Source organism: Sinocyclocheilus anshuiensis, unplaced genomic scaffold, assembly GCF_001515605.1.
Source record: "Sinocyclocheilus anshuiensis isolate Anshui unplaced genomic scaffold, SAMN03320099.WGS_v1.1 scaffold1635, whole genome shotgun sequence".
NCBI lineage: Eukaryota > Metazoa > Chordata > Actinopteri > Cypriniformes > Cyprinidae > Sinocyclocheilus > Sinocyclocheilus anshuiensis.
In genome coordinates this window covers 121,495-143,822 of record NW_015549682.1, presented here as the reverse complement: position 1 = coordinate 143,822, position 22,328 = coordinate 121,495, and the positions used below count along the sequence as shown (strand labels likewise).

Sequence of the window (22,328 nt, the reverse complement as noted above, 5' to 3'; positions counted from 1 at the left end):
ATCTCAAACTTGAGGCCATAAAAAGTCTACTGTTAAACTGCAGGATGTGTTTGATAATAAGAAGCAATTTATTACGGAGCTAGACTAAAATTGAAACTAAATCCTAATAAATTAAGTGAAGTTTGCAGAAGCGCAAGTAAAAGACCTACACGCATTATACCTTCACCTACGCTGTTGGATTCCGTCGTTGGGCCAATAGGTCCTTACACACTGCTGTGGATCCTCTCATGTGTTTTCAGATGTCCTGACTCTGGTGCTGTTTTAAACAGTTCACTGTATTAAACGTCTGTCCACACTCAAAGCACATCAGAGCTCGTATACCAATATGAATCTTTTTATATGAATATGGCAGCAGTGAGGAACTCTTTCCACATACAGAACATGAATGCAGCTTCTCCTTCTTTGTCAGGTGTGTCTTCAGGACTGAGCCCTAAGAAATTTGTGCCGCACTGATCACAGTGTTGGAGAGTAACTAGTTACATGTAACAGAATTACGTAATTTAATTACAAAATAAATGTAACTGTAATCTGTAGAAAAAATGTACTTGTGAAAATGTTAACAATTACAAAGAGGGTTGCATCTGAATATTTTCACACACATACACAGATTTGATTGATTCCTTTCCCAAATTGCATTGACTGCTCTTCAGGAGTTAAGGGCACTGAATAGGACACATGCTTTATTTATTTATTTCCTATGCTTTATTTTTTAAGATTAACTGTTTTTGCATCGTTAGATGCCAGTGTTTCCTGTTGTAGCTATGTAAAGATTTGATTTCAAAAACAGGATCATAGCTATTAAACTATATCTTATGATTTTAAATCTGTATTTAACCTCAGAATGATCTTAAAGTAAAAAGAGGTGCTAAAGTCTGATTTTGTGGTGGCTGTGCAATAAATGCTTTAAATGTTGTAAAATTATTAACAGTTGAAAACATTTGTTAGAAATTTGGAAAAGTAGTCAAAAAGTAATTAAATGTAATAATTAGTTACATTACTTTAAAAAAAAGTAACTGAAATAGTTGCACTGCTTATTACATTTTGAATAGGGTAAATTGTAATCTGTAACCTTCCCAACACTGCTGATCACATGTGAACGGCTTCTCTCCAGAATGAACTCTTACATGTGCCCAGAACAGAACCATACCACCAATCCAAACTGTATGCTAATTATCAATCATCTTTGACGATAGTGGTCCTGACAGAACGGCTTCTCTCCAGTGTGGATCCTCATGCCAATCTCAAGATCATATTTCCTTCAGATACTGTTTCCACACTGAGTGCAGGTGAAAGAGTTCTCGGCTCTTCTTTTCTTTAGACATGTCTTTTTAGCCTTTGAGGGACTTAATGTTTTTGTTTTTTTTCCCAGGTTTGACATGATGTCCCATGTAAAGTTTAATTTCATTTTCAGCACATCAGATTAATTCAAAGAGAGAAATATGAAGTGAAAGGACATAAGTGACTGACATTTATTTTACTAAAAACTTAAAGTAATCACCGTAACCTACCTCTGTTGGTGAAAATCATCACTACACTGCACTGCTTTTTAGCAGTTGATGGATTTTTGATGATTTTTTTTTTTATGTGATCATTTTTAAGTCTCCATATGTTTTTATAATTTATATATCTGGAACATGTAGTTGTAATTGATAAAGCAAAAACCTGTCAAACTGGTATATTAAATTGTTTAAAGAATTATGATGGCATGAAAGTTATATTGCATCAAATTGAGGGGGGGGGGATTGAAGGAAAAGCAAAAAAAAAATCATCATCATCTTCATCATCATCATGATTGCACAGCAGTCCAGTAGGTGGAGAACTGCATGTGTGTTACCAATACATTTAAACTAACGAAGAAGAAGGAGAACCGGAAGTAGAAGGGGGCCAGTAAAGATGTCTCCGCCGTCTCTCTTCGACTTCACTGAAGCCAGAGATAAATTTACGGTGAATTATAATTACAAACATTTACCGATAGACGATTTGCAGACGGTTTTAAAAAGAAAGTGTTTTGTTTCTATCTCTTGCCTGCCAAGTCTCTCCTCCAAAGTAGTAGATATTATCATAATATATATTATTTATCATACATTAGACCTATTGGACTAGACATTTGTGTAAAGTAATTTGTTAGTGAATGCTTTAAAATAGATGATGGTGTTTGAGGAGGGCATAATGAATGAAAAAAAAACAGTATTACTATGCTACATGAACCAAAATAATATATTTTCACTGTACTTTGGTGTTTCTATGTCTGGAAACCACGTAATATCATGCTACATTTAGTGTTTTTGTCATATATACTATAACCACTTTATTCAACTTATGTAAAAACAAATTTTTCTCTCCCAGGCTGCCACTAAAAGTGCTGTAGATATCAGGAGCTGTAAACCCCTGACCAACGCTTTCAGCCATCTGCCTGGAAAGTAATAATTGCTCTTTATCAAGATTTTCAATTGTTTGTTTATATATGCATAAATCCATCACTGTTGAGATGTTATGTGTGATTTCAATTAATTCGTCACAGTGAAACTGAGAAGAAAGCCACTCTTGATCAAGCCCTGCGTGGAGTTCTTGAAGAGCAGATTGTGAGTCCACAGCTGCTTCTTTGTGCCCCAGAATACTGGCATACTTGCATTTATTTTGCATATGAGTTATCATTGTGTATGGTGATGATTTTATTTTATTTTGCAGGTGAAGCAGAAAGTGAACGTTGAAGATTTCCTTTTTCTGATCTACATCAGTATAGACGGTGTGACTGAAGGTACGTGTGAACTACCACTCTTCTACACAAACATTAAAGTATAAAAAATTCTTTTCAGATCATCAGCTGTTTTGCATTGATTTATTGTTTTCGTAAAGGCATCTGCTCTGCTACCACTCCTTTTCTTCTGCTGGGAGATGTTCTCGACTGCCTTCCTCTGGACCAGTGCGACAAAATCTTCTCCTTTGTTGAAGAAAATGTGTCTACATGGAAATCTGTACGTTTGGACCTTTTAGTTGATAGTGCTTTTTTGGGTGTAGAAATCAATTAGACCAATATGTAGAGAACAAGCACCAAAGAAGCATAGGCACCTATTGTAATCATTACTGTTCTTGCTATTCTTCTTCCAACAATGATGTCTATGGCAGCCCATAGAAACTTTTGCATGAACGTTATGAAATTTTGCCCACGAATAGAGGGCAGTTTTGCCGTTTGTATATTTGGAATATCTATCTCACACCCTCTAGTGCCTTCAACAGCTAAAATTTTCACATGAGTTTATGCTAAAAATTTACAAGCAAGCTTCTTTGTTTCTGTTTCTATGTCCACCTGAAGTTTTCGTAAAAACCTACGTTTTCGAACTCATCCTAGACAGTTCTGGCGATCTTTACCAAATTTGGTGTCACCGCTTTTTTGTAAATGCCTATGACTGTGAATTTACACCATTTTAAGCATTTCATTATAGGGCTGCACGATTAATCGAATGCGATTGTCATGCGCATTTTGTTTGGAGTTTCAGCGCGAGAGCGCCCTCTGGCCTTTGGATGGAGATTTACTACTGATCACAGAACAATCGCAGCTTCTGTCGAATCGCAATCTCGATTCCATTTCGATTTATCGTGCAGCCCTATTTCATTATGTTAATAGAATGGTTTGTTCAGTCTTCAGTGTTACCGTTAGCCTGTGTGACCCCTTAATTGCTGCTTGCAGCAATATTATTTATGCTTGCTCTTTCTTTCATGTTTACAGAATACCTTTTACTCTGCTGGAAAAAATTACTTGTTAAGAATGTGCAACGGTGAGTTTCAAGTTCTATACAGATGTGTGCTCTGCATTAGAGACATTTAAATTGCACATAAATCAGTTTTTGGAATAAAAATGTATTATATCATAACTATATAACTTTTTAATGATATAATTGTTTTCTACCATAGTTTGTTGAAATATAAATGCTTAGGCCTAAATCAAATTGTGAATACCTAGTCCTAATATTCAAGTATATCTAGCATAATTCTTTATTGAGAATGTGCTGGAGTAGCCTAACATTACCACTGTGTTTGCCTACAGACCTGCTCAGGAGACTCTCGAAGTCTCAGAATACAGTGTTTTGTGGACGAATCCAGCTGTTTTTAGCACGTTTCTTTCCTTTGTCAGAAAAATCAGGTATACTTTTTTTTTTTTTTTTTAACATTTCTTGTTTTTTCTTGGTTCTTCGTTCAGTGGCTATTTTATGACTTGATGTTTTTCCCTTGTATTACAGGTCTGAACTTACAGAGTCAATTCAACCTTGATAACATCACGGTGTTCAACAAAAATGAGCAGGATAGCACACTTGGACTGCAGGTAAAGTCATGCTGACAGATGTTGGGTTTGATTTACTTAGCCATGTATTTTTGAAAGTTCATGCAAGCAGAAAATGTGAATAAAACAGACAGTTAAGACACCTACAGTGGATTCTACATTAGATGTCAGACATGTTTTAATTTTTCCCCCAAGCTCACAGAGGTTAAGGAGGAAGGGATGGAGGTGGAGGAGGGAGAGATGGGTGATGAAGATGCACCTGCTCCCTGGTAAAAGATACGAGACATTGTCTTGCTTTTGCTTTATTTTGGCTGTTATTAAACAGCACGTAATTTCGAGGTCTTTTGTTTTGTAGCTCCATTCCTATTGACTACAACTTGTACAGAAAATTCTGGACCCTGCAGGACTATTTCAGAAACCCTGTACAGTGCTACGACAAGTTCTCATGGATGACTTTCCTTAAGGTAGGTATTTGATCATTCAGTTATCTGATGGGATGCATGAAGTGGTGCGCAGGTGTGCATGCACAAACAAAATAAAAAACTGCTATGTAAATAAGTTCAGACCGCTCACTTGCGTACCGAAATGGTTGATTGCTGTTAATGCACAATCATCGTTGTAGCTCGACTAATTGTAATACTGTATTAAGATTTCCATTTGAACTGAAAGCACAAATCTAGGCTACGTGCTGACATTTTGTTTCATAGCAAAATGCAAAACTGTGGCACTTCATTTACTGACGCACTTCCCTTGGCAGCGCTTAAACCACTTACTTGCCAGCAACCCGCCAAAATAAAAGCTTGCGCTCACATGCGCTCTAAAAAGCTTTATCTTAGTCCTAATGTCAGCTGTATTTTTCTCCAGAAATTATGACCAATTAAATGACTTTGTACTCTTTCAAACTGAAGTTGTGGCTCTCTCATAATCCCCTCACACAAGCGCTTTTCAGTGTGTGTCTGTTGTTTTTCTGTCTCTTTAGTTTTGTCTTCTACTGTGAAACAGCAGCCCTGGCCAGTGCTGCCACCTTGTGGAACAACTGATTAGTGCAAAACCAAGTCAGTGCGCATGTGCGACCTGCGCGTGCAATAGGGCTGGGACAATAAATCGATGCATCGCGAATCGAGAAATGATCCTGCATCGATTCTGAGATTTTCCGAAGGCATCGCGTTTCTCTCTTGAATCGATTCTGAGCTTAGTTTTTAACAGCAGATGGCACTGCGTGCTGCAGAAATAGCCGTATTCTGCTTGCTTCCAGTTCCTTACATGCGCACCATTTGAACCTAAAATAATCATTCATAAAGTTTGAAAAAGTTGAAGCGAATTACAAGGGTGTTCACAGTGGGCTGTGTTTACATTAATCTTGCATCATAAAAGCAGAGGGTCAAGTACATTTAACCACTTACATTACTCAGCCGAACGCACAAGCGCTCTTCTTTGTGAGCATTTGAGTGTGCGGTTAAAAACTAGCCTAGAGCGCCATCTGCTGTTAAAAACTAAGCTCAGAATCGATTCGAGAGAGAATCACGATGCATTCCGAAAATCTCAGAATCGATCCACGAATCACGATGCATTGATTTATTGTCCCAACCCTAGCGTGCAAAGTACGCACGATTACAAAAATCGGATGGAGTGCATACAGTATGCACATACTATTCTGGTGACGAAATTTGCATCACGCACACTCGGCCCGGATATTCCTCTTATCGTGACATAGGCAAAATAAATTTTTAGGCACCGCTTCCCTGTTAATATATAATGTTACCACTCCAGCAAAAAAAAATTAAATTTCGTAATCAGTGGAAACAGTTACAGAGTTCTCTATCGCAATAAGCACAAAGTCGTTCTCTTTGCGTTTAGTCAATGAAGATCAAATGTAGTTCTTAATTCGTTTAAAAATGGAGAAAAAGACAGTTTCATTAATAGGCTCTTGCATCGTGGCCACATTACCACTTTGGGAGTGCATTATTTTTCTAATAATTTTAATGGCCTGGAGTCACAACCACACCTCAAGACATTGTTTAGATATTTTATTTCAAGACATTTGTCATGTTTCCATCCTGAAAATTTGTCTGTGTTGCAATCATTTACGCACCTCACGCCAAACCTTCCGATGCTAATTCCAAAACTTAATTTTAGAGCTAATAACGGAGGTTTGAGCCATTGATATGCAGGCTAATTTAGTTATTAGAGAGAGAGAGATTAAGCGCATGTCAGTACCTGCATCTGTGCATCTCTTGGCAGTGTTCAGCGGCATCATCTCTACTAATAGTGAATCTTTCAGTTGAACTGCTTCAAGAACCTCGCTACTGAAAAATGTCATGTAGCTTTTCAGCTGCGAAACTATTTTATTTATAAATTCGTGGGGCAGCGCTGACAGTAAGTTTCTGTGCGTGTGTGTGCATGAGAAGGAAAGCGTGATTTCCGTACATAAAAAAAAGGTGGAAAACATGGAAATAGTTTGTCATTTTTTATCCTATTGTTTGTTATATTTATTTGCTCAATGTCTTTTGTGGTTTTGGTTCTTTTACTGTTGGACAAAGCCCATAATATAACAAAAATATTATATATCTCTTCTTTGTGAGTGAGTGAGCATAGGCATGTGCCTAGAATGCCTGTGTGTAAATCCAGCCCTGCGCGCACTGTACGCTGACCCTCACGTACACGTAAAAACCGAAGTATACTTTGGGCTTAAGTGTATTATAAAATAATTATATTTTTATTGCTATTATTTATATGTGACCCTGGACCACAAAACCAGTCATACGGGTCAATTTTTCGAAATTGAGATTTATACATCATCTGAAAGCTGAATAAATAAGCTTTCCATTGATGTATGGTTTGTTATGATAGGACATATTTGGCCGAGATACAACTATGGAAAAAAATTTTAAATATTGAGAAAATCGCCTTTAAAGTTGTCCAAATTAAGTTCTTAGCAATGCATATTACTAATCAAAAATTAAGTTTTGATATATTTACGATAGGAAATTTACAAAATATCTTCATGGAACATGATATTTACTTAATATCCTAATGATTTTTGGCATGAAAGAAAAATCAATCATTTTGACCCATATAACAATGTATTTTTGGCTATTGCTACAAATATACCCCAGCGACTTAAGACTGGTTTTGTGCTCCAGGGTCACATATACAAATAATATTTTTTTTCTAGTTATATTTAATGGGTCACACTATGTGCAGTGTGAGCACCAAACCAAATCTCCAGGTGCTCTCATGAGAAACATGAGAAAAAAATCTTATGTGCATCTCTGGTTATAACAAACCCACCAATAGAGCTAAAAATTCTTTGATGAAGATTCTTATAAAAAAATGAATTTTAAGTACAGTTTCAGTTTAGCAGACAAAGTACATTTACACTTTGTGGGTGTCCATATTTTGCATGTGATGAACTACAATATATCTGTGGTTACTTTGATTGGCCACCTGTGTGAGGAAGAACTGATTGGAATCAATTGAAAAGGAAAAATGACATTCTTGGTCCACAAGTATCTTGTTTTAATGTCCCATCAATTGTGTTCTCTGTGCAGTATTCAGATGAGACACTAGCTGTGTTCAAGAGCTTCAAACTGGATGACATGCAAGCCTCAAAGAGAAAGCTGGAGGAGATGAGGACTGCTGCTGGAGACCACGTCTACTTTGCCAAGTTCCTCACCAGTGAGAAAGTTGGTTCTTCCAGTATTTATTAATCGACTGTTGAATAAAACTGTTATTAGTACACGCCAGTCGTTGACCTGGTAACACAAGGCAAATTTCCCATCTTTCTGCAGTTGATGGACCTTCAATTGAGTGACAGCAACTTCAGACGACATAGTCTGCTTCAGTATCTCATCCTCTTCCAGTATCTCAAGGGCCAGGTCAAGTTCAAGAGGTCAGGGGAAACGGCAAGCATATTTAGCATCATAATGCAGACTTTTCAAGCTGTAAGGATAACAGTAAAGTTGCCCTGCTTTTTGTCAATAAATATTTTTATCTCAATTTCTCTCTAACCTTCGCAGTTCCAGCTGTGTTTTGAATGACGATCAGTCTTTGTGGATTGAGGACACGACCAAACTAGTCCATCAGGTTAGTCTTAACCTTTAGAATCACTGATTGGAGGTGTGTGGTATGTGTTAATAACACAGTCATGTTTTATTACTTTTCCCACCCTTTAAGTTACTGAGAGAAACCCCTCCAGATGGTGACAAGTTTGCGTCGATGTTTGAGGTCAGTAGTATCTGTATACATATACATGCTATAGGCGTATGGATTTTAGTTTCTCTCTCATAATGAAATTGCAGCCTAGTGCTCTAAAAGCTTTATCGTTTCATCTTAATCTATTGTTATATCTCCAACAGCACATCCTGAACACAGAAGAAAACTGGAACTCTTGGAAAAATGAAGGCTGTCCAAGCTTTGTGAAAGAAAGGTATTGAATAAAAACAGCACAAGAACAGCTTTATCCATATTTACACAAATTAGTATTAAAGCGTTTTGTAATGAATTATTTGAAATAGTTAACTGACTCTGAAGAAGCATGCAGTTTAGAGGAGATTGGTGATGTACTTACCCCAAGTGTTCTAAAATCTATTGTGCCTTATATTAGTTTATGGTGCTAATGTGTGTGTTCACTAAGGATGGGTTAAATGCAGAGCACTAATTCCTAGTATGGGTAACCATACTTGGCCACACGTCACTCACTCACTAATGAGATTTTAAACAATTCAAATGTTACATATGCTTAATATATATGTAAACATTTAAATGGGATATGCATATATTTATATGTGCAAACATTTAAAACTTGAGATGAGTACTTTTAGAGTCAAAATGTATTTAAGTACAAAAAAAGTCGACAGTTTCAAAGTGGTTTCTAATAGAGCTCCTGAGGAAATTACTAAATTTGACATTTTTCTGTTTTCTGACTGCCACAATTTTTCTGTTGCTTTTGGAGCAAATTGTTTTCAAGTGCTAATAATTTATATCAGATTACTCACTTAATCACTGTATTTTTCCCTTCTTGGAATCTTGCCTTATTTATTTGAAGATTTGAGGATGGGCAAAACTTTGCAATGAGCATCCAATAATATATAATGAGTTAAATTCATAATTATTATGGTTTATAATAAACCGCTTCCCTACTCTCGAAATGCACCATCTGCCACTGCTGGGAAGTGCTGAAAACATGCTTGAATTTCCCTCTTTAAAAAAATTCAAATTATCATTTTGGGCTGCATTAATGAAAAAAGTAGATCTGTTGGTCATTTGCTGGATCAGAAACAAACCAGTGTAGAAATGTTTGCTGGAGTCCCAAAATCTGTAATAATCAAAGGAAAAAATTAAAAATTCACTTATATGCATGATGGTACTTCAAAACTGGGCACTTTACTTGAATATCTATAACTTTATAAACAAAAAAAGATTTAATTCTGAAAATTCTGCAAATAACATATTAGTTTTTTTTTAACTGCATTGATCAAAAAAGTGCACCAATATGCTTAGTTGGTCTATGAATTGCTAACGTTTAAATCCCTCTGTTGACTTCTCTTTAGTTTGCAGGTGTGGTCACTGCTCTTTGTGAATGGATATGTGAATAGAGTTGTGTTTCTCTCAGACCAGCAGAGACCAAACCCATCCGTCCCAGCAGAAAGAGACAAGCACCAGAGGACTTTTTGGGGAAGGGCCCTGATCGCAAAATCCTCATGGGAAAGTAAGATGATATTTGATTACTGGGTAACTTGTATAACAGAGGCCAAATCTTCTTTTCAAATCTTATTTTGCATTTCTGCTGTTCTTGACCATCATCAGTGACGAACTCTCAAGGCTCTGGAATCTAAACCCTGACAATATGGAGGCCTGCAAGTCAGATAGCAGGTGTGTGTTTGGTAATACTCACTTAAAGATGCTTAATGCTAGAAATGTTGCATTAATACATGTCTCTGTTAAAGGGAGTTCATGCCATCACTGGAGGACTTTTTTGAGGACGCTATCGAACAGGCAGATCCATCAAACATGGTGGAGGACGAATACAAGTACAGAGATTTACAAATTCAGTCTCATAAATGATCAAACAGTGCATCACAATAGATAAGAATTAATCATCAGAATAAACAGGTTCTTTGTTGTCGTCCCTCAGAGTTGTGCGTAACTCAAACTACGGCTGGCGAGCCTTGCGATTGCTCTCCAGAAGGAGTCCTCACTTCTTCCAGCCCACCAACCAGCAGTTCAAGAGTCTGGCAGACTATCTGGAAAACATGGTCATCAAACTGGCCAAAGAGCTTCCTGTGAGTGGACATCCACACTATCAGACAATGTAGAAAACTTTCAAACTAGTGCTTGACCAATATAGGCTTTTCAGTTGCTAATATATGTGACCCTGGACCACAAAACCAGTCATAAGGGTCAATTTTTCGAAATTGAGATTTATACATCATCTGAAAGCTGAATAAATAAGCTTTCCATTGATGTATGGTTTGTTAGGATAGGACAATATTTGGCTGAGATACAACTATTTGAAAATCTGGAATCTGAGGGTGCAAAAAAATTGCCTTTAAAGTTGTCCAAATGAAGTTCTTAGCAATGCATATTACTAATCAGAAATTATGTTTTGATATATTTACGGTAGGAAATTTACAAAATATCTTCATGGATCATGATCTTTATTTAATATCCTAATGATTTTTGGCATAAAAGAAAAATCTATAATTTTGACCCATACAATGTATTGTTGGCTATTGCTACAAATATACCCCAGCGACTTAAGACTGCTTTTGCACTCCAGGGAGTTGTCCAAATGAAGTTCTTAGCAATGCATATTACTAATCAGAAATTATGTTTTGATATATTTACGGTAGGAAATTTACAAAATATCTTCATGGATCATGATCTTTACTTAATATCCTAATGATTTTTGGCATAAAAGAAAAATCTATAATTTTGACCCATACAATGTATTGTTGGCTATTGCTACAAATATACCCCTGCGACTTAAGACTGCTTTTGTGCTCCAGGGTCACATATACAATGCCATCAACAAATATTGGCACCCTTAGTAAATATGAGCAAAGCAGGCCATGGAAAAAGTATTTTGGTCTATTCACAAAAAAATGTAGTTATTGAAATAACTCAACCATATTTGTTTTTCTCAAATGTATGCGTTCCACAATTAATGGCACCCCCTAAGCTCGCTCTTAAAAATAAAGCTTACAAAAGGGGGTTTATGCAGCGATGCAATAAAGCCATTTTGGGTTCCTCAAGGAACCTTTCAGTTCTAAAAAGAGCGATTATATTTTAATAATCTAAAGACGCCTTTCCCACTGTAAAGAATTTTTTGAGTAGTGAAAAAGTTCCATGGATGTTAAAGGTTCCTCATAGATGCCAATAAAGAACCATTATTTTTAAGAGTGCACAAGCATCAGGTGTACTTGAGTTTATGTAGTAGACAAAACTGTCACTAGCCTTTTCTTATCAACACGCACCTGATCGTCTAAATGTTTGTGGAATAACAAAAAGTTTACCAATATTGTGGATTTTTTTTTTTTTTTTATAAATATGGATATCAATTTATCACCCAGTCCTAGTTTAAATAGGGATCTGCTAGAAAGGCACTTCATAATGCTTGAATCCCTCAGTGAGCAAGTCAGAGGCGACTGTGACAATGAACCTAAAACATCTTTTTACTTGTTGGAATTTGTAGCTGCGCCAATAAGTTTGGCGCATATTTTGGGGGAAAACATTTAATTTGTTCTCCTTTTTGTGTGTGTAATTTTATTTTAAAGGTTAGGTTTTTTTAACTTCGTAAATAAGACGAGAAACAACAAAAAAATGTCATAATCCATTTCTTTCATATTTACCAAGGGTACCAATATTAATAGAAGGTAGTGTACAATATAATTTAATTGAAATTATAAGATTCACTCAAAAACTCTGCTCACCATTTTACTGTAAAATTCAATATTTTACGCAAGTTTAAAGTCTAAAAACTGAATCTTTGTTTTTCTTTAAACAGAAAGACCTTCCTTCTGAGGAGATAAAAACAAGCGAGGAGGATGATGATGAGGAGAATGGAGATAACCTGTTAAAAGAGAGCAATGACAGTATGTTTTTTTTTATAAAGTCTAAAGCCATTTTTATGACTGTTGCCCTGTCTGCTGGATTCTGTCCACTGTATTTCTCGGATCAAAACGGCAGTACGTTTGCATCAAAGTGGCAGCAGTTGCTAAGAAATGACTCCATAGGAGTTGTGTTGCTCGCCTCACTTTGTACTTTTGGTTTTGTTTCCAAAGCTTCATCACAGAACGTCAACTTCATTTATCTATAAAAGCTCAAGGACAACAGGAGTTCATTTTTGCCTGAGGCAAGCAGAGAAAATGTACAGCAGCCACAGCCACATAGCACATACGGAGTTAGTCGGTCATGGATTGTAATTATTTTGGGACGTGTTGTTAGAGAACTAGACAAAACAAGGGTTTTAAACCAGTTTCCCAACCCTGCTCCTGTAGTGCCCCCGCACTGCACATTTTGTATGTCTTCCTAAACAAAGACGCTTGATTCAGCTCATGTAGTTAGAAGACCTGAAAAAGGAAGATATGGGCTGCATATGATGTTCATAAGTCACATGACTTAAGTCACGTCCGGATAAAATTCATAAAACTTACTTTTTTAATGGTTGCAAAGTAATTGCATACTCTAAGTAGGTACTACTTTTAAGATCCAAAACACGGATAAAATTTGGCCGTACTTCAGGAACATGTTTGGGGAACACTGGTTAGTCTGGTTTAAACTTTATGCAATAGAGCTGCAAGCAGCAATTACAGGGTCAAGCTCGGCATCGGCAGCCAAATAAGCATGATGACATGTTTTAGGTTTCATGTCAAGGGCTTGCAACCATAAACATCTGTGTTGAGCACCAAAGGACATCTTCGACGATATTTCAAGATGATTTGACAGTGCATTTATAAAACATTGCATGTTATGACAAAATTAAAAATGATTGACACGAGAAACTGAATGGTTTGATTTGTTAAATTAACTAAATAATACTAGCTAACCAACACAATAAAAACATGATAACATAAAAAAAAAAAGATTTTTGAAAATCTGTTTTTGCCAATAATCTCTTCATATTAAGAACAATGTGGATGCAGAGATGTTCACAAGTCTTTAACTTGGAGTCCGAGTCAAGTCTGAAGTAATTTCAGGTCGAGTCTGAGTCAAGTCTGAAGTCTATAAAAATGCGACTCGAGTCCGAGTCACTAACTCGAGTGCCCATCTCTGTGTGGAGGTTTGTGTTTTACCTCACCACCATTCGGTCCGAGGACTTCTTCCAGCAGGGGTTGATGAAACCAATTACAAGTGGTCACAGGAGATGCATTTGCGATGCATGTTATGTCCGGCTGTGTAAACGGTTATCGGGTTACCTGGTGTGAACGGGGTCTGTGATGCCTTACAACATTGTCAATGTTTGCAGCACTGGATTTGGATCTGAGCTAGAATAGAATCTGAGTGTCAAAGCTTATTTGTTGACTAAAAGTGAACTGTCCTTTTCCAGGTCCCAGCATTCAGAGCAAGGCCGTGACCAACAGTCAGATGGACGAGATCGCAGCCAAGCTTGGGTCGCAGTGGAAGACGCTGGCAGACCACCTGGAGATGAGCGAGAAGGAGATCCACGTGATCGAGTCTGACAGCGAGGATGTAGAACTACAGGCCAAGATGCTGCTGGTGGCCTGGCAGGACCGAGAAGGCCCTCAAGCTACGATGGAGAGCCTGGTCACGGCTCTGAACTCGGCTGGTTTCAGTAACATCACAGAAGGTCTCAGTGAAACATAACAGCAACATTTTCTTGTTTTGTTTTAAACTTTGACTGTACTTCAATGAAATGCATTCTTTAGCTACATTTTTTTAAATAAATGTTCATTTGAAATCGGTCAATAGTTTTGTTTGTAAAATACACACGAGAGTGTCAATGGCATGTTTATTTCACCGTTTATGAAAAGCCAGTAGTCAATAACTTATTACAGAGCTCAAGTTCTCTTATTCTGATTGTATTTGAGTATTTAAGGACAGATGAGTTTACAGTGGCATTTGTTGCATGGTAGCTAAAGACAGAAGCAGTAATTGAGCATAAAGTGCTATGAAATCCACCTTTGATAAGTTTCAATACACAACACATCCTTGTAAACAAATTGCATTTCTTTTGGTGAGATCCCAGTATCACACAACCTCTTCTTAATGTATTTAAGTCTGAAACTTGAGGCCAAGAACATCTTTATATACCAAGTCACTACTTCTCCTGCGGGAGGATACCGTCTATTGAGTATGAACACCTTTTCACAGGCTTAAAAAAAAAAAATATTCAATGCATATAGAAAACATTTATAAAACCATTGCTCCAAATCCAAACAAGGATCGCGTCCAGCAATCTATCATCCAAAAAAGGGAAGGAAAAAAAAAAACACCCTTGAACATGCCACTTGTGTGTTGATGCATGAAGAGTTCAGGAAATATTAAGGTCATGTTTTTAAAGACACAAATTTATTTGCACATCTATACAGACAGTGCTCTGAAATGGCAATTATGGTTTAAGTTTCCTCTGTGAACCATTGTTACTCCAGTATCTCCAGACGTCGAGGGCCATACAGAAGGACGTATGCTATATGCCAATCACCACCACCAGACAGCTTCAAGATATCCTCAGGGGTCACAACGCTGACCTTATCATCGTCAAACTTCACCCATTCATCTGTTCAGAGAAGGGGGGGGTCAACATCAGCTAGAATAGCAAAACACCCTACAGCATGTGTGTCCAACCCTAAAAACACCTGCACCAGCTAATCAAGGTCTTCAGAGTTAACAGAAACTTCCAGGAAAGTGTGTCGGGCAGGGGCAGTTTGGAGGTAAACTGTGCAGGACTTGGCCCTCCAGCCACAGGATTGGACTCACAAACTGCATCAGAAGCAATAAAAAAAGCAGCTCGAGTTCTAGATTTTTATCTTTTCACTCAACTCACAATGCGATACGTTTCCCACTACTGATTTCATATGATTCTCACGTTTTCTTTTTTTAAATCAAAACTGAAATGTCAAAAAAACTAAACTAAACTGAAAATGTTGAAACAAATCCCAAATCAAATAAATAAATCGAAGAAATCTCTTCATATTAACAAAGGCTTTGCCTGTGCTCTTACCTTTTAAAATTAGAGGCGACCACTGGATTTTAATCACAATCCAAACAAAGATGCCGCATGCTGCTTGAGCAGTTTTTAACCTAAATTAGACTGTGTAATTTCGAAGTTTGAAGCAAAACCAGAATGGTCTGACTAGCTTTGTGAAACTACACTACATAAAACATCTGAACGAAACAAAAACAGCAGACGGGCTGCATGAGAATGCAAATTCACTCTCTGACAGCAGGTGGCGCTAATAAACACTACTTTATTATGCATTATATGGAGATTAGATAAATTCATTCGACCACTATCTCAAATGAGTTTTTGACTACCTCTGGGAGTGCTTAAAAGCAGACAAGCTCAAAACATTTCAGACCCCATTTACACCTGTATTTAGCATTGTCCAGTTGTGATCGGATCAACAAAAAAATGCATCTTCATACCAGGTGTAAACGGCCTAAAAGAGTGTGAGAGAGCCACAGCGAGCTGAATGCAAAGTGCAAAAGTAACAAATTATTAGCAATGCATTACTTTTAAAAGTAACGTTACTGTGTTACTAGTAAAGTAACATTGTACTTATTAAGAATCCTGGAATACTCACTCAAGCATGCAATCAAGATCCATTAAAGGCAAAAAAAAAGCCTATGCATTTTACGAATGATTCATACACATAATAATAATTGGCAGGGATCCCCAGACCAATACAATTAGTGTGACTCCTCGATTTTAAAACCCACGAGCTGCCACTGTTCATGCAACAACTTGATCTGCTCTTATTGAATGCATGAGGTCCATGAACACGGTTTTGATGTTTGAGAGACAGACAATACTTCACCTTCTTTCCTTTTAACCCAGCCGACGTAGTGGCCAGATGAACTGGATCGGCCCTGATGCGTCAGAACCGCTTGCAGGTCGTAGTAACCACTGTTGTTGGAGCCCAAATCTACAGAGAAGAAAAGTTCTCAGCTTATAAATCCACCAGCAGAGCAAACTTTTTCAGAACCGTGTTGAAATGGAACAGAGCTTTGCGGTGAGCACTTACCGTCAGAAAAACAGAAAGGTTCATATTTTGTTTCCTTTGGAGCTCCAACCTTCTGATTCTCCTGTTAAATGAGAAATAAAACGAATGTCGGTTATTTTACAGGCAGCTTTTCTAAATGCGTGAAGCGGTCAGTGTGACATCACAGGGCACTTGCTTTCGGCTGCTGCTGCATCTCCAGTTTCTTGTCTTCAACCTCCTTGAACTTTGACCTCACAGAAACCATCTTCTCCTGCACTCCAGCAGTGCACAGCTCATAGACGTCCAGCATAAGAGGAAATTTGACATCCTAAATGCAGCAAAATTAAAATGCACACAAAATAACAAATCAATATACAGATATTCTGGTTGACACACTTTATATTGCTGACTCAGCCCAGAGCAAATGACCTACCTTAAGGACTTTGGCATTCACTGACTCTTTTTCTTTGTAAAAGAACCGGACCATCTGAATCGTGAGGTATGCCGGGAGACGGCTGATTTTGGACTTAAATGCAGTAACATAACAAGTGACTGTTCATTTCATTGTTGCACAGAAGAGGAAACACTTAAACAAAAGAGCATTTCTCCAAACATGCCAGAAGTCAGAAGATAAAGCATACCGATTTGATATAGAGGGCATTTCTTTGTAAGGATGGGGACAACTTTGTAATGTCCTCCTGTAGCCTCTAGATGTAATGAGGAAAAGGTAACGATTAAGAGGGACTGTGAGCACTGATGCATACTGTTTGTATGGGACGTCCCACTCACCAATCTGAGTCCAGTGGCGAGATATTTGACTTCCTGATTGATGAAGCAGCTAAGCTGCAGCTGGTTTTCTGTGCCTTTAGTCGGATCCTCATCCTCTGACTCAGTACACTTCATACTGGACACATGCAGGTTAAGGAACTTAAAATATTACACATGTTCATATGCATGGAACTGGAGAAATCTCGGGTTTAACTGTATGAAACTCTCAATACAAACTCTCTGTAGAAAACTCTCAATATACATGTATGGCATAACACTGCAGTGAATCCAAAAGAGAAAAGAAAACAAATCGTTAGTTGCATTGTAGGACTTAAAAGGTCACATATCCTCTGACAACTAGGCTATAATGTAATGCACAAATAAATGTACAGCCGTTTGCGTTTGTACTTACATAGAAAGTATAAGAACACACTGCTGCAACTAATACATTTCAAGGCCTATTGAGGCGTTCATATACGCTGTTTGATTGGTTATATCAAGGAGCTGTAAAGACTATTTAAAAAACACTATATCACTTAGCAAAATATCACTTTAGGATCACTTTAACAGGTAAATGTTGAAGTAAACGGGCCGTGCAGCTTATTAAACTAAAAACAGCCACCACAGCACACAGAAGCACTACCTGAGAGAGCACATGCTGGTATAGAGTTGCACAACAAAGGATACGTCGTTTCAAATTCAACACCAAAATACCGATCGATGAAATTCTTCTTTTTTGAGGCGGCAGCGGCTCCACTATCACCGTCAGTCTGTTAATCGACCAAAAACATGCAGATAGAAGAAAATGATTACAATTGTTTTCAAAATTGTTTTCTATTTTCCAGAAAAATATGATAAAGAACTGCTTTTGTTTACATTAAATTCTTAAGTGTTTCTGTAATGAAACAGTTATATACAATAAACAATATGACCCGTGCTGGCAAAATGAGTCGAATTTTGAGCAAAAGGCAAAAGAAGTGGAAAAGCCCTCTTCTAGCGATCCCAATGCTCCAAATAGTAATTCAATATCTAAAATGATCTTTATTTGTACATTTTCTGAGAGGAGTACCTTTTTCTCTGCTCACTGGACGACTGCTGTTACTTCTCACCACAAGTTGTAGGTCTATTGTTGCAAAGCGAAGCATTCCAGCTTTGTGAATATTCATAACAAATTCTTGATTGAGTCCAAACCAGTGAAATATGATTTTCAAACCCATGCTGATGAAAACAAAGCGATCGCACTGACTGACATTTGCAAAGCATGTGCATAAGACGTGCCTCTCAGAGAGAGCGCAACCTTATAAAGTACATTATTGCGAAATATGTTTGTGTGAATCTCGCCAAGACATATTCTGTTATGTCTTACATGAACGTTTAGTTCATTAGTTCAAAATCGGATGTGCAACATTATATTTGATCCATGCATTACAGTAGGTCTCAATGTTCATCAAACATTAAAAGACGGAATCTCTCGCTGTTCTTGATTAAACTACTTTTATTTGCAATTATCTTATTTTTAATAACAAAGATAAAATAAAAATAGCTATATTGTGATTAATAATGTAGAAATTATTATTAAGAAAAGAATTAGAGGAAAATATACAACGTGGCTTGGTGATTTTGCTTTGGAATCTTCAGAAAACTTTAACTCGATTTTTCTCAAAATCAACTCTGCTGACTCTGACTGATTTTTTTGTCCGATTCCAACAAGTCATATGTGACCCTGGAGCACAAAAGCAGTCTTAAGTCGCTGGGGTATATTTGTAGCAATAGCCAAAAATACATTGTATGGGTCAAAATTATGCCAAAAATCAATAGGATATCAAGTAAAGATCATGTTCCATGAAGATATTTTGTAAATTTCCTACCGTAAATATATCAAAACTTAATTTTTGATTAGTAATATGCATTGCTAAGAACTTCATTTGGACAATTTTGGGCGATTTTGTCAATATTTAGATTTTTTTTCACCCTCAGATTCCAGATTTTCAAATAGTTGCATCTCGGCCAAATATTGTCCGATCCTAACAAACCACACATCAATGGAAAGCTTATTTATTCAGCTTTCAGATTATGTATAAATCTCAATTTCAAAAAATTGACCCTTATGACTGGTTTTGACCAGGGTCACATATATTATTTTGATGGTATTTTAATGGAGAATGTGAAAATAAAAAACAAATTTTTGAAAATGTGCTCATTCTGACTCATTTTGCCAGCACGTGTCACATATAATAAAATAAGCTCACGTCCAGTGGGGTTTCTGGTTCTTGAGATTCTAATTTCTGCTGAAGGACCCGCATAACCTGAACCCAGCACTCATTGGCATCCTGGGTAAATGAAAAAAAAAAAACATTTTATAACTTTCCATTTTAACAGAAAATATTCTGATTAAATGTATTCCAGTGAAAATATGTGATCAAAAAATGTATCTCCTGACCTGCTGGAGGTACTGGCCCTGGTCTCCTTTTTCGGCAAACTGTGGAAAGGCCATGTGCAGGAACTGCAGCAGGATGATGGGGGGAATGCTTGATGCGGTCTTATCCATGGACTCGTACAAATCACGCAGAGCTAAGTGAAGAATTCACCTGATCAAACAAGTGCTACATGCTGTCCACAAAAACTTAAAAGATTCAATATGACTACCCAGCTTAACTCTTCCTAATTCATTCAGGACAAACCGATCCTCAAACGTTGATAAAAAAGTCGAGAATTTTGTAACCTCAAAACTAAGATACAATGAAAGTTCTTCACCTGTTGTGATGTACTGGGAAGGTGCATTAGCTCCAGAAGACCGCAAGGCACCAGAGTACCTACAGATGGAAGAAAATTATCACAAAAAAACATTGATGCATTACACAAAATAAAATCTCTGAACTTGATATGAAAGACATGACTAAATTGTACCTCCTGAGAGCGTCTTTGAGCTCAGGCACAGAGCGTAGACACTGCACTGTTGCGTTCATGTAACATGTGTTGCCCAGATTTGTCAATCCACATGGCAACTCCATCTGAACATGACAGAGATTACAGAAACAAGTTCACAGCTGTTAAAACTTGTTTCTGTGATTTCTGCTGAAATATTAAAGTAGCAGATCTGATGATCCAAACTGGGTTGGCTAAAAACTCACCGCAGATGCAAGCTGCTCCTCCGTCATGTCCTCCACAAACATGGGTCGCACTACAGGCTCTTCAGGCAGGGCGTCAGCAGAGCCCATCATCAGAAGAGTCATCCCCTACATGAATCAAAACACCTGATTAGCTAAAGAAAACTCACATTTAGTGTCAACATGAAATAGCATTTGCAACACACTGTTAATTGATAGTGTAATGCATTACTCAAGTATGAAAATGAGCAGAAATCCAAAGTTCTGTCATGAAACTCTAGATGGCGCAGTCCAATGGGTCAAACTCAATCTGACATTATCACATCATTATTCACATGGTGCAGCTGATTGGTTCTTTTTGAATCACCAGCCAATGAGCTCGCTGCTCAACATTCAAATACTCGGCTAGTGCTTGCTGTAGCAGTTGCAGCGCGCTTCAGAAACCCTCCACCTTCCCCAGCTCCACCTGTATAGATCTGCTATGGGGTGATTTCATGTATGTTATATATGGAGGTTATTTCATATATGTGACCCTGGAGCACAAAACCAGTCATAAGTAGCATGGGTATATTTGTAGCGATAGCCAAATATACATTGTATGGGTCAAAATTATGAATTCTTTTATGCCAAAAATCATTACGATATTAAGTAAAGATCATGTTCCATGAAGATATTTAGTAAATTTCCTACCGTAAATATATCAAAACTTCATTTTTGATTAGTAATATGCATTGCTAAGAACTTAATTTGGACAACTTTAAAGGTGATTTTCTCAATATTTTGATTTTTTTTCAACCTCAGATTCCAGATTTTCAAATAGTTGTATCTCGACCAAATATTGTCCTATCCTAAAAAACCATACATCAATGGAAAGCTTATTTATTCAGCTTTTATATGATGTATAAATCTCAATTTCAAAAAATTGACCCTTATGACTGGTTTTGTGGTCCAGGGTCACATATGTTACATGTGCAGCAGCAGTATTTCTTACACGCTCACAGCAGCATGTTGTGGATGTGTTGGCAGTAGCGAGTCTCGGTACTTGCAGCAGCAGCGTAGCAGATCTATTCCGCCAAGACCAATCACATTAACAGTGTAATGTACATTGCCATGCCAATCCCTCTGAGAGTTGTCATGACAGAACTTGAATTGAACCATCTGGAATTCACTGATTACAAACCTGAGTTTGCAGTGGATTGTTAAGGACTGAAACTCTGTTGACACTTTTAAGGAGGTTTTTTTGATCAGGACTTGGAGAACAAAGGTCAAGATCACAGTTCAGTGTGCAAGCCTTTCAAAGCATTGGGTAGGGGTGTAACGTACACGTATTCGTACCGAACCGTTTCGGTATGGGTCTTTCGGTTCGGTACGCATGTGTACCACACGAATACAGTTTTTTTTTTTTCTTTTTTTCTTCTTCTCAAGAAATTCAAATAATAAATGGCGTTTTGACCGTCTTTTATGTGGCATGACAGATCGCTGTATGAACGCCTTGGAGAGCCGCTTCTGGGACGGTTCAGAAACGTGCTGGTATAATCCCAACACAAGCACTGACTAGAGCGGCCGCGATCAGCTCCGGTTCCCGTGTCTGAGCCGTGACGCCCCGCAGATTTTTGCAGAGCGGAGCGCGAGTGAATGCAATCATTCCTTCCTCTGTACTACTAGTTTTAACGCGAATAAACATGACTGAACATCTCATGCCTCATGTAATTGCTCAATCAGTGTTTCAACCGCGGAAAGACATCAACAATACAGCGTGGAAATAAAATGTCACGTAGCATTTAATTACCTCAGCAAGTCATCAGTGTCCACAGCTCGTCAGTTCACTAGAGAAATTAAGTCTAGAGAGGAGCATTTTGCAAAATATTACACCATATACTCATTATATTTTACTAAACCTGTTAGTCTTAATTACTTAATGTACAGTATGTTTAAATTAATCTGTTATGAAACATGCTATGACAGCCATTGTGTAATTGAATATATTTTAACAAATAGCTTAGAAAT

At 37.4% G+C, this 22,328-nt stretch overlaps 2 protein-coding genes across 3 annotated transcripts in view; one reads left to right on the top strand and one right to left on the bottom strand.

Annotated features, from left to right (window-relative positions):
- Positions 1 to 1,848: 1,848 nt before the first annotated feature.
- LOC107660399 (THO complex subunit 1-like) lies at positions 1,849 to 14,717 on the top strand. Of its 2 annotated transcripts, none has more exons than XM_016449686.1 (21): positions 1,849 to 1,944; positions 2,347 to 2,420; positions 2,522 to 2,582; positions 2,689 to 2,758; positions 2,857 to 2,975; positions 3,728 to 3,776; positions 4,046 to 4,141; positions 4,239 to 4,321; positions 4,475 to 4,548; positions 4,635 to 4,743; positions 7,831 to 7,965; positions 8,071 to 8,171; positions 8,299 to 8,365; positions 8,456 to 8,506; positions 8,638 to 8,708; positions 9,894 to 9,989; positions 10,088 to 10,153; positions 10,228 to 10,311; positions 10,416 to 10,563; positions 12,288 to 12,375; positions 13,830 to 14,717. In XM_016449686.1, the coding sequence occupies exons 1-21, from the start codon at positions 1,894 to 1,896 to the stop codon at positions 14,105 to 14,107; spliced, it is 1,971 nt and encodes a 656-aa protein (XP_016305172.1). In that variant the 5' UTR covers positions 1,849 to 1,893; the 3' UTR covers positions 14,108 to 14,717. The 2 variants fall into 2 exon arrangements, with proteins under 2 accessions (XP_016305172.1, XP_016305173.1); XM_016449687.1 differs by lacking the exon at positions 13,830 to 14,717 and adding an exon at positions 12,565 to 13,269.
- Positions 14,718 to 14,793: 76 nt separating this feature from the next.
- Positions 14,794 to 22,328, bottom strand: part of LOC107660400 (ubiquitin carboxyl-terminal hydrolase 14-like) — a 12,260-nt gene continuing 4,725 nt past the window's right edge. The window contains exons 4-16 of the mRNA XM_016449688.1: positions 20,346 to 20,450; positions 20,122 to 20,225; positions 19,969 to 20,027; positions 19,655 to 19,785; positions 19,464 to 19,544; positions 17,902 to 17,984; positions 17,236 to 17,350; positions 17,088 to 17,153; positions 16,880 to 16,972; positions 16,643 to 16,774; positions 16,489 to 16,549; positions 16,282 to 16,389; positions 14,794 to 15,020 (exon numbers count right to left, since the gene is read on the bottom strand). Coding sequence (XP_016305174.1) covers positions 14,884 to 15,020; positions 16,282 to 16,389; positions 16,489 to 16,549; positions 16,643 to 16,774; positions 16,880 to 16,972; positions 17,088 to 17,153; positions 17,236 to 17,350; positions 17,902 to 17,984; positions 19,464 to 19,544; positions 19,655 to 19,785; positions 19,969 to 20,027; positions 20,122 to 20,225; positions 20,346 to 20,450 — 1,275 coding nt within the window. The 3' untranslated portion in view covers positions 14,794 to 14,883. The remainder of the gene's footprint in view (positions 15,021 to 16,281; positions 16,390 to 16,488; positions 16,550 to 16,642; positions 16,775 to 16,879; positions 16,973 to 17,087; positions 17,154 to 17,235; positions 17,351 to 17,901; positions 17,985 to 19,463; positions 19,545 to 19,654; positions 19,786 to 19,968; positions 20,028 to 20,121; positions 20,226 to 20,345; positions 20,451 to 22,328) is intronic.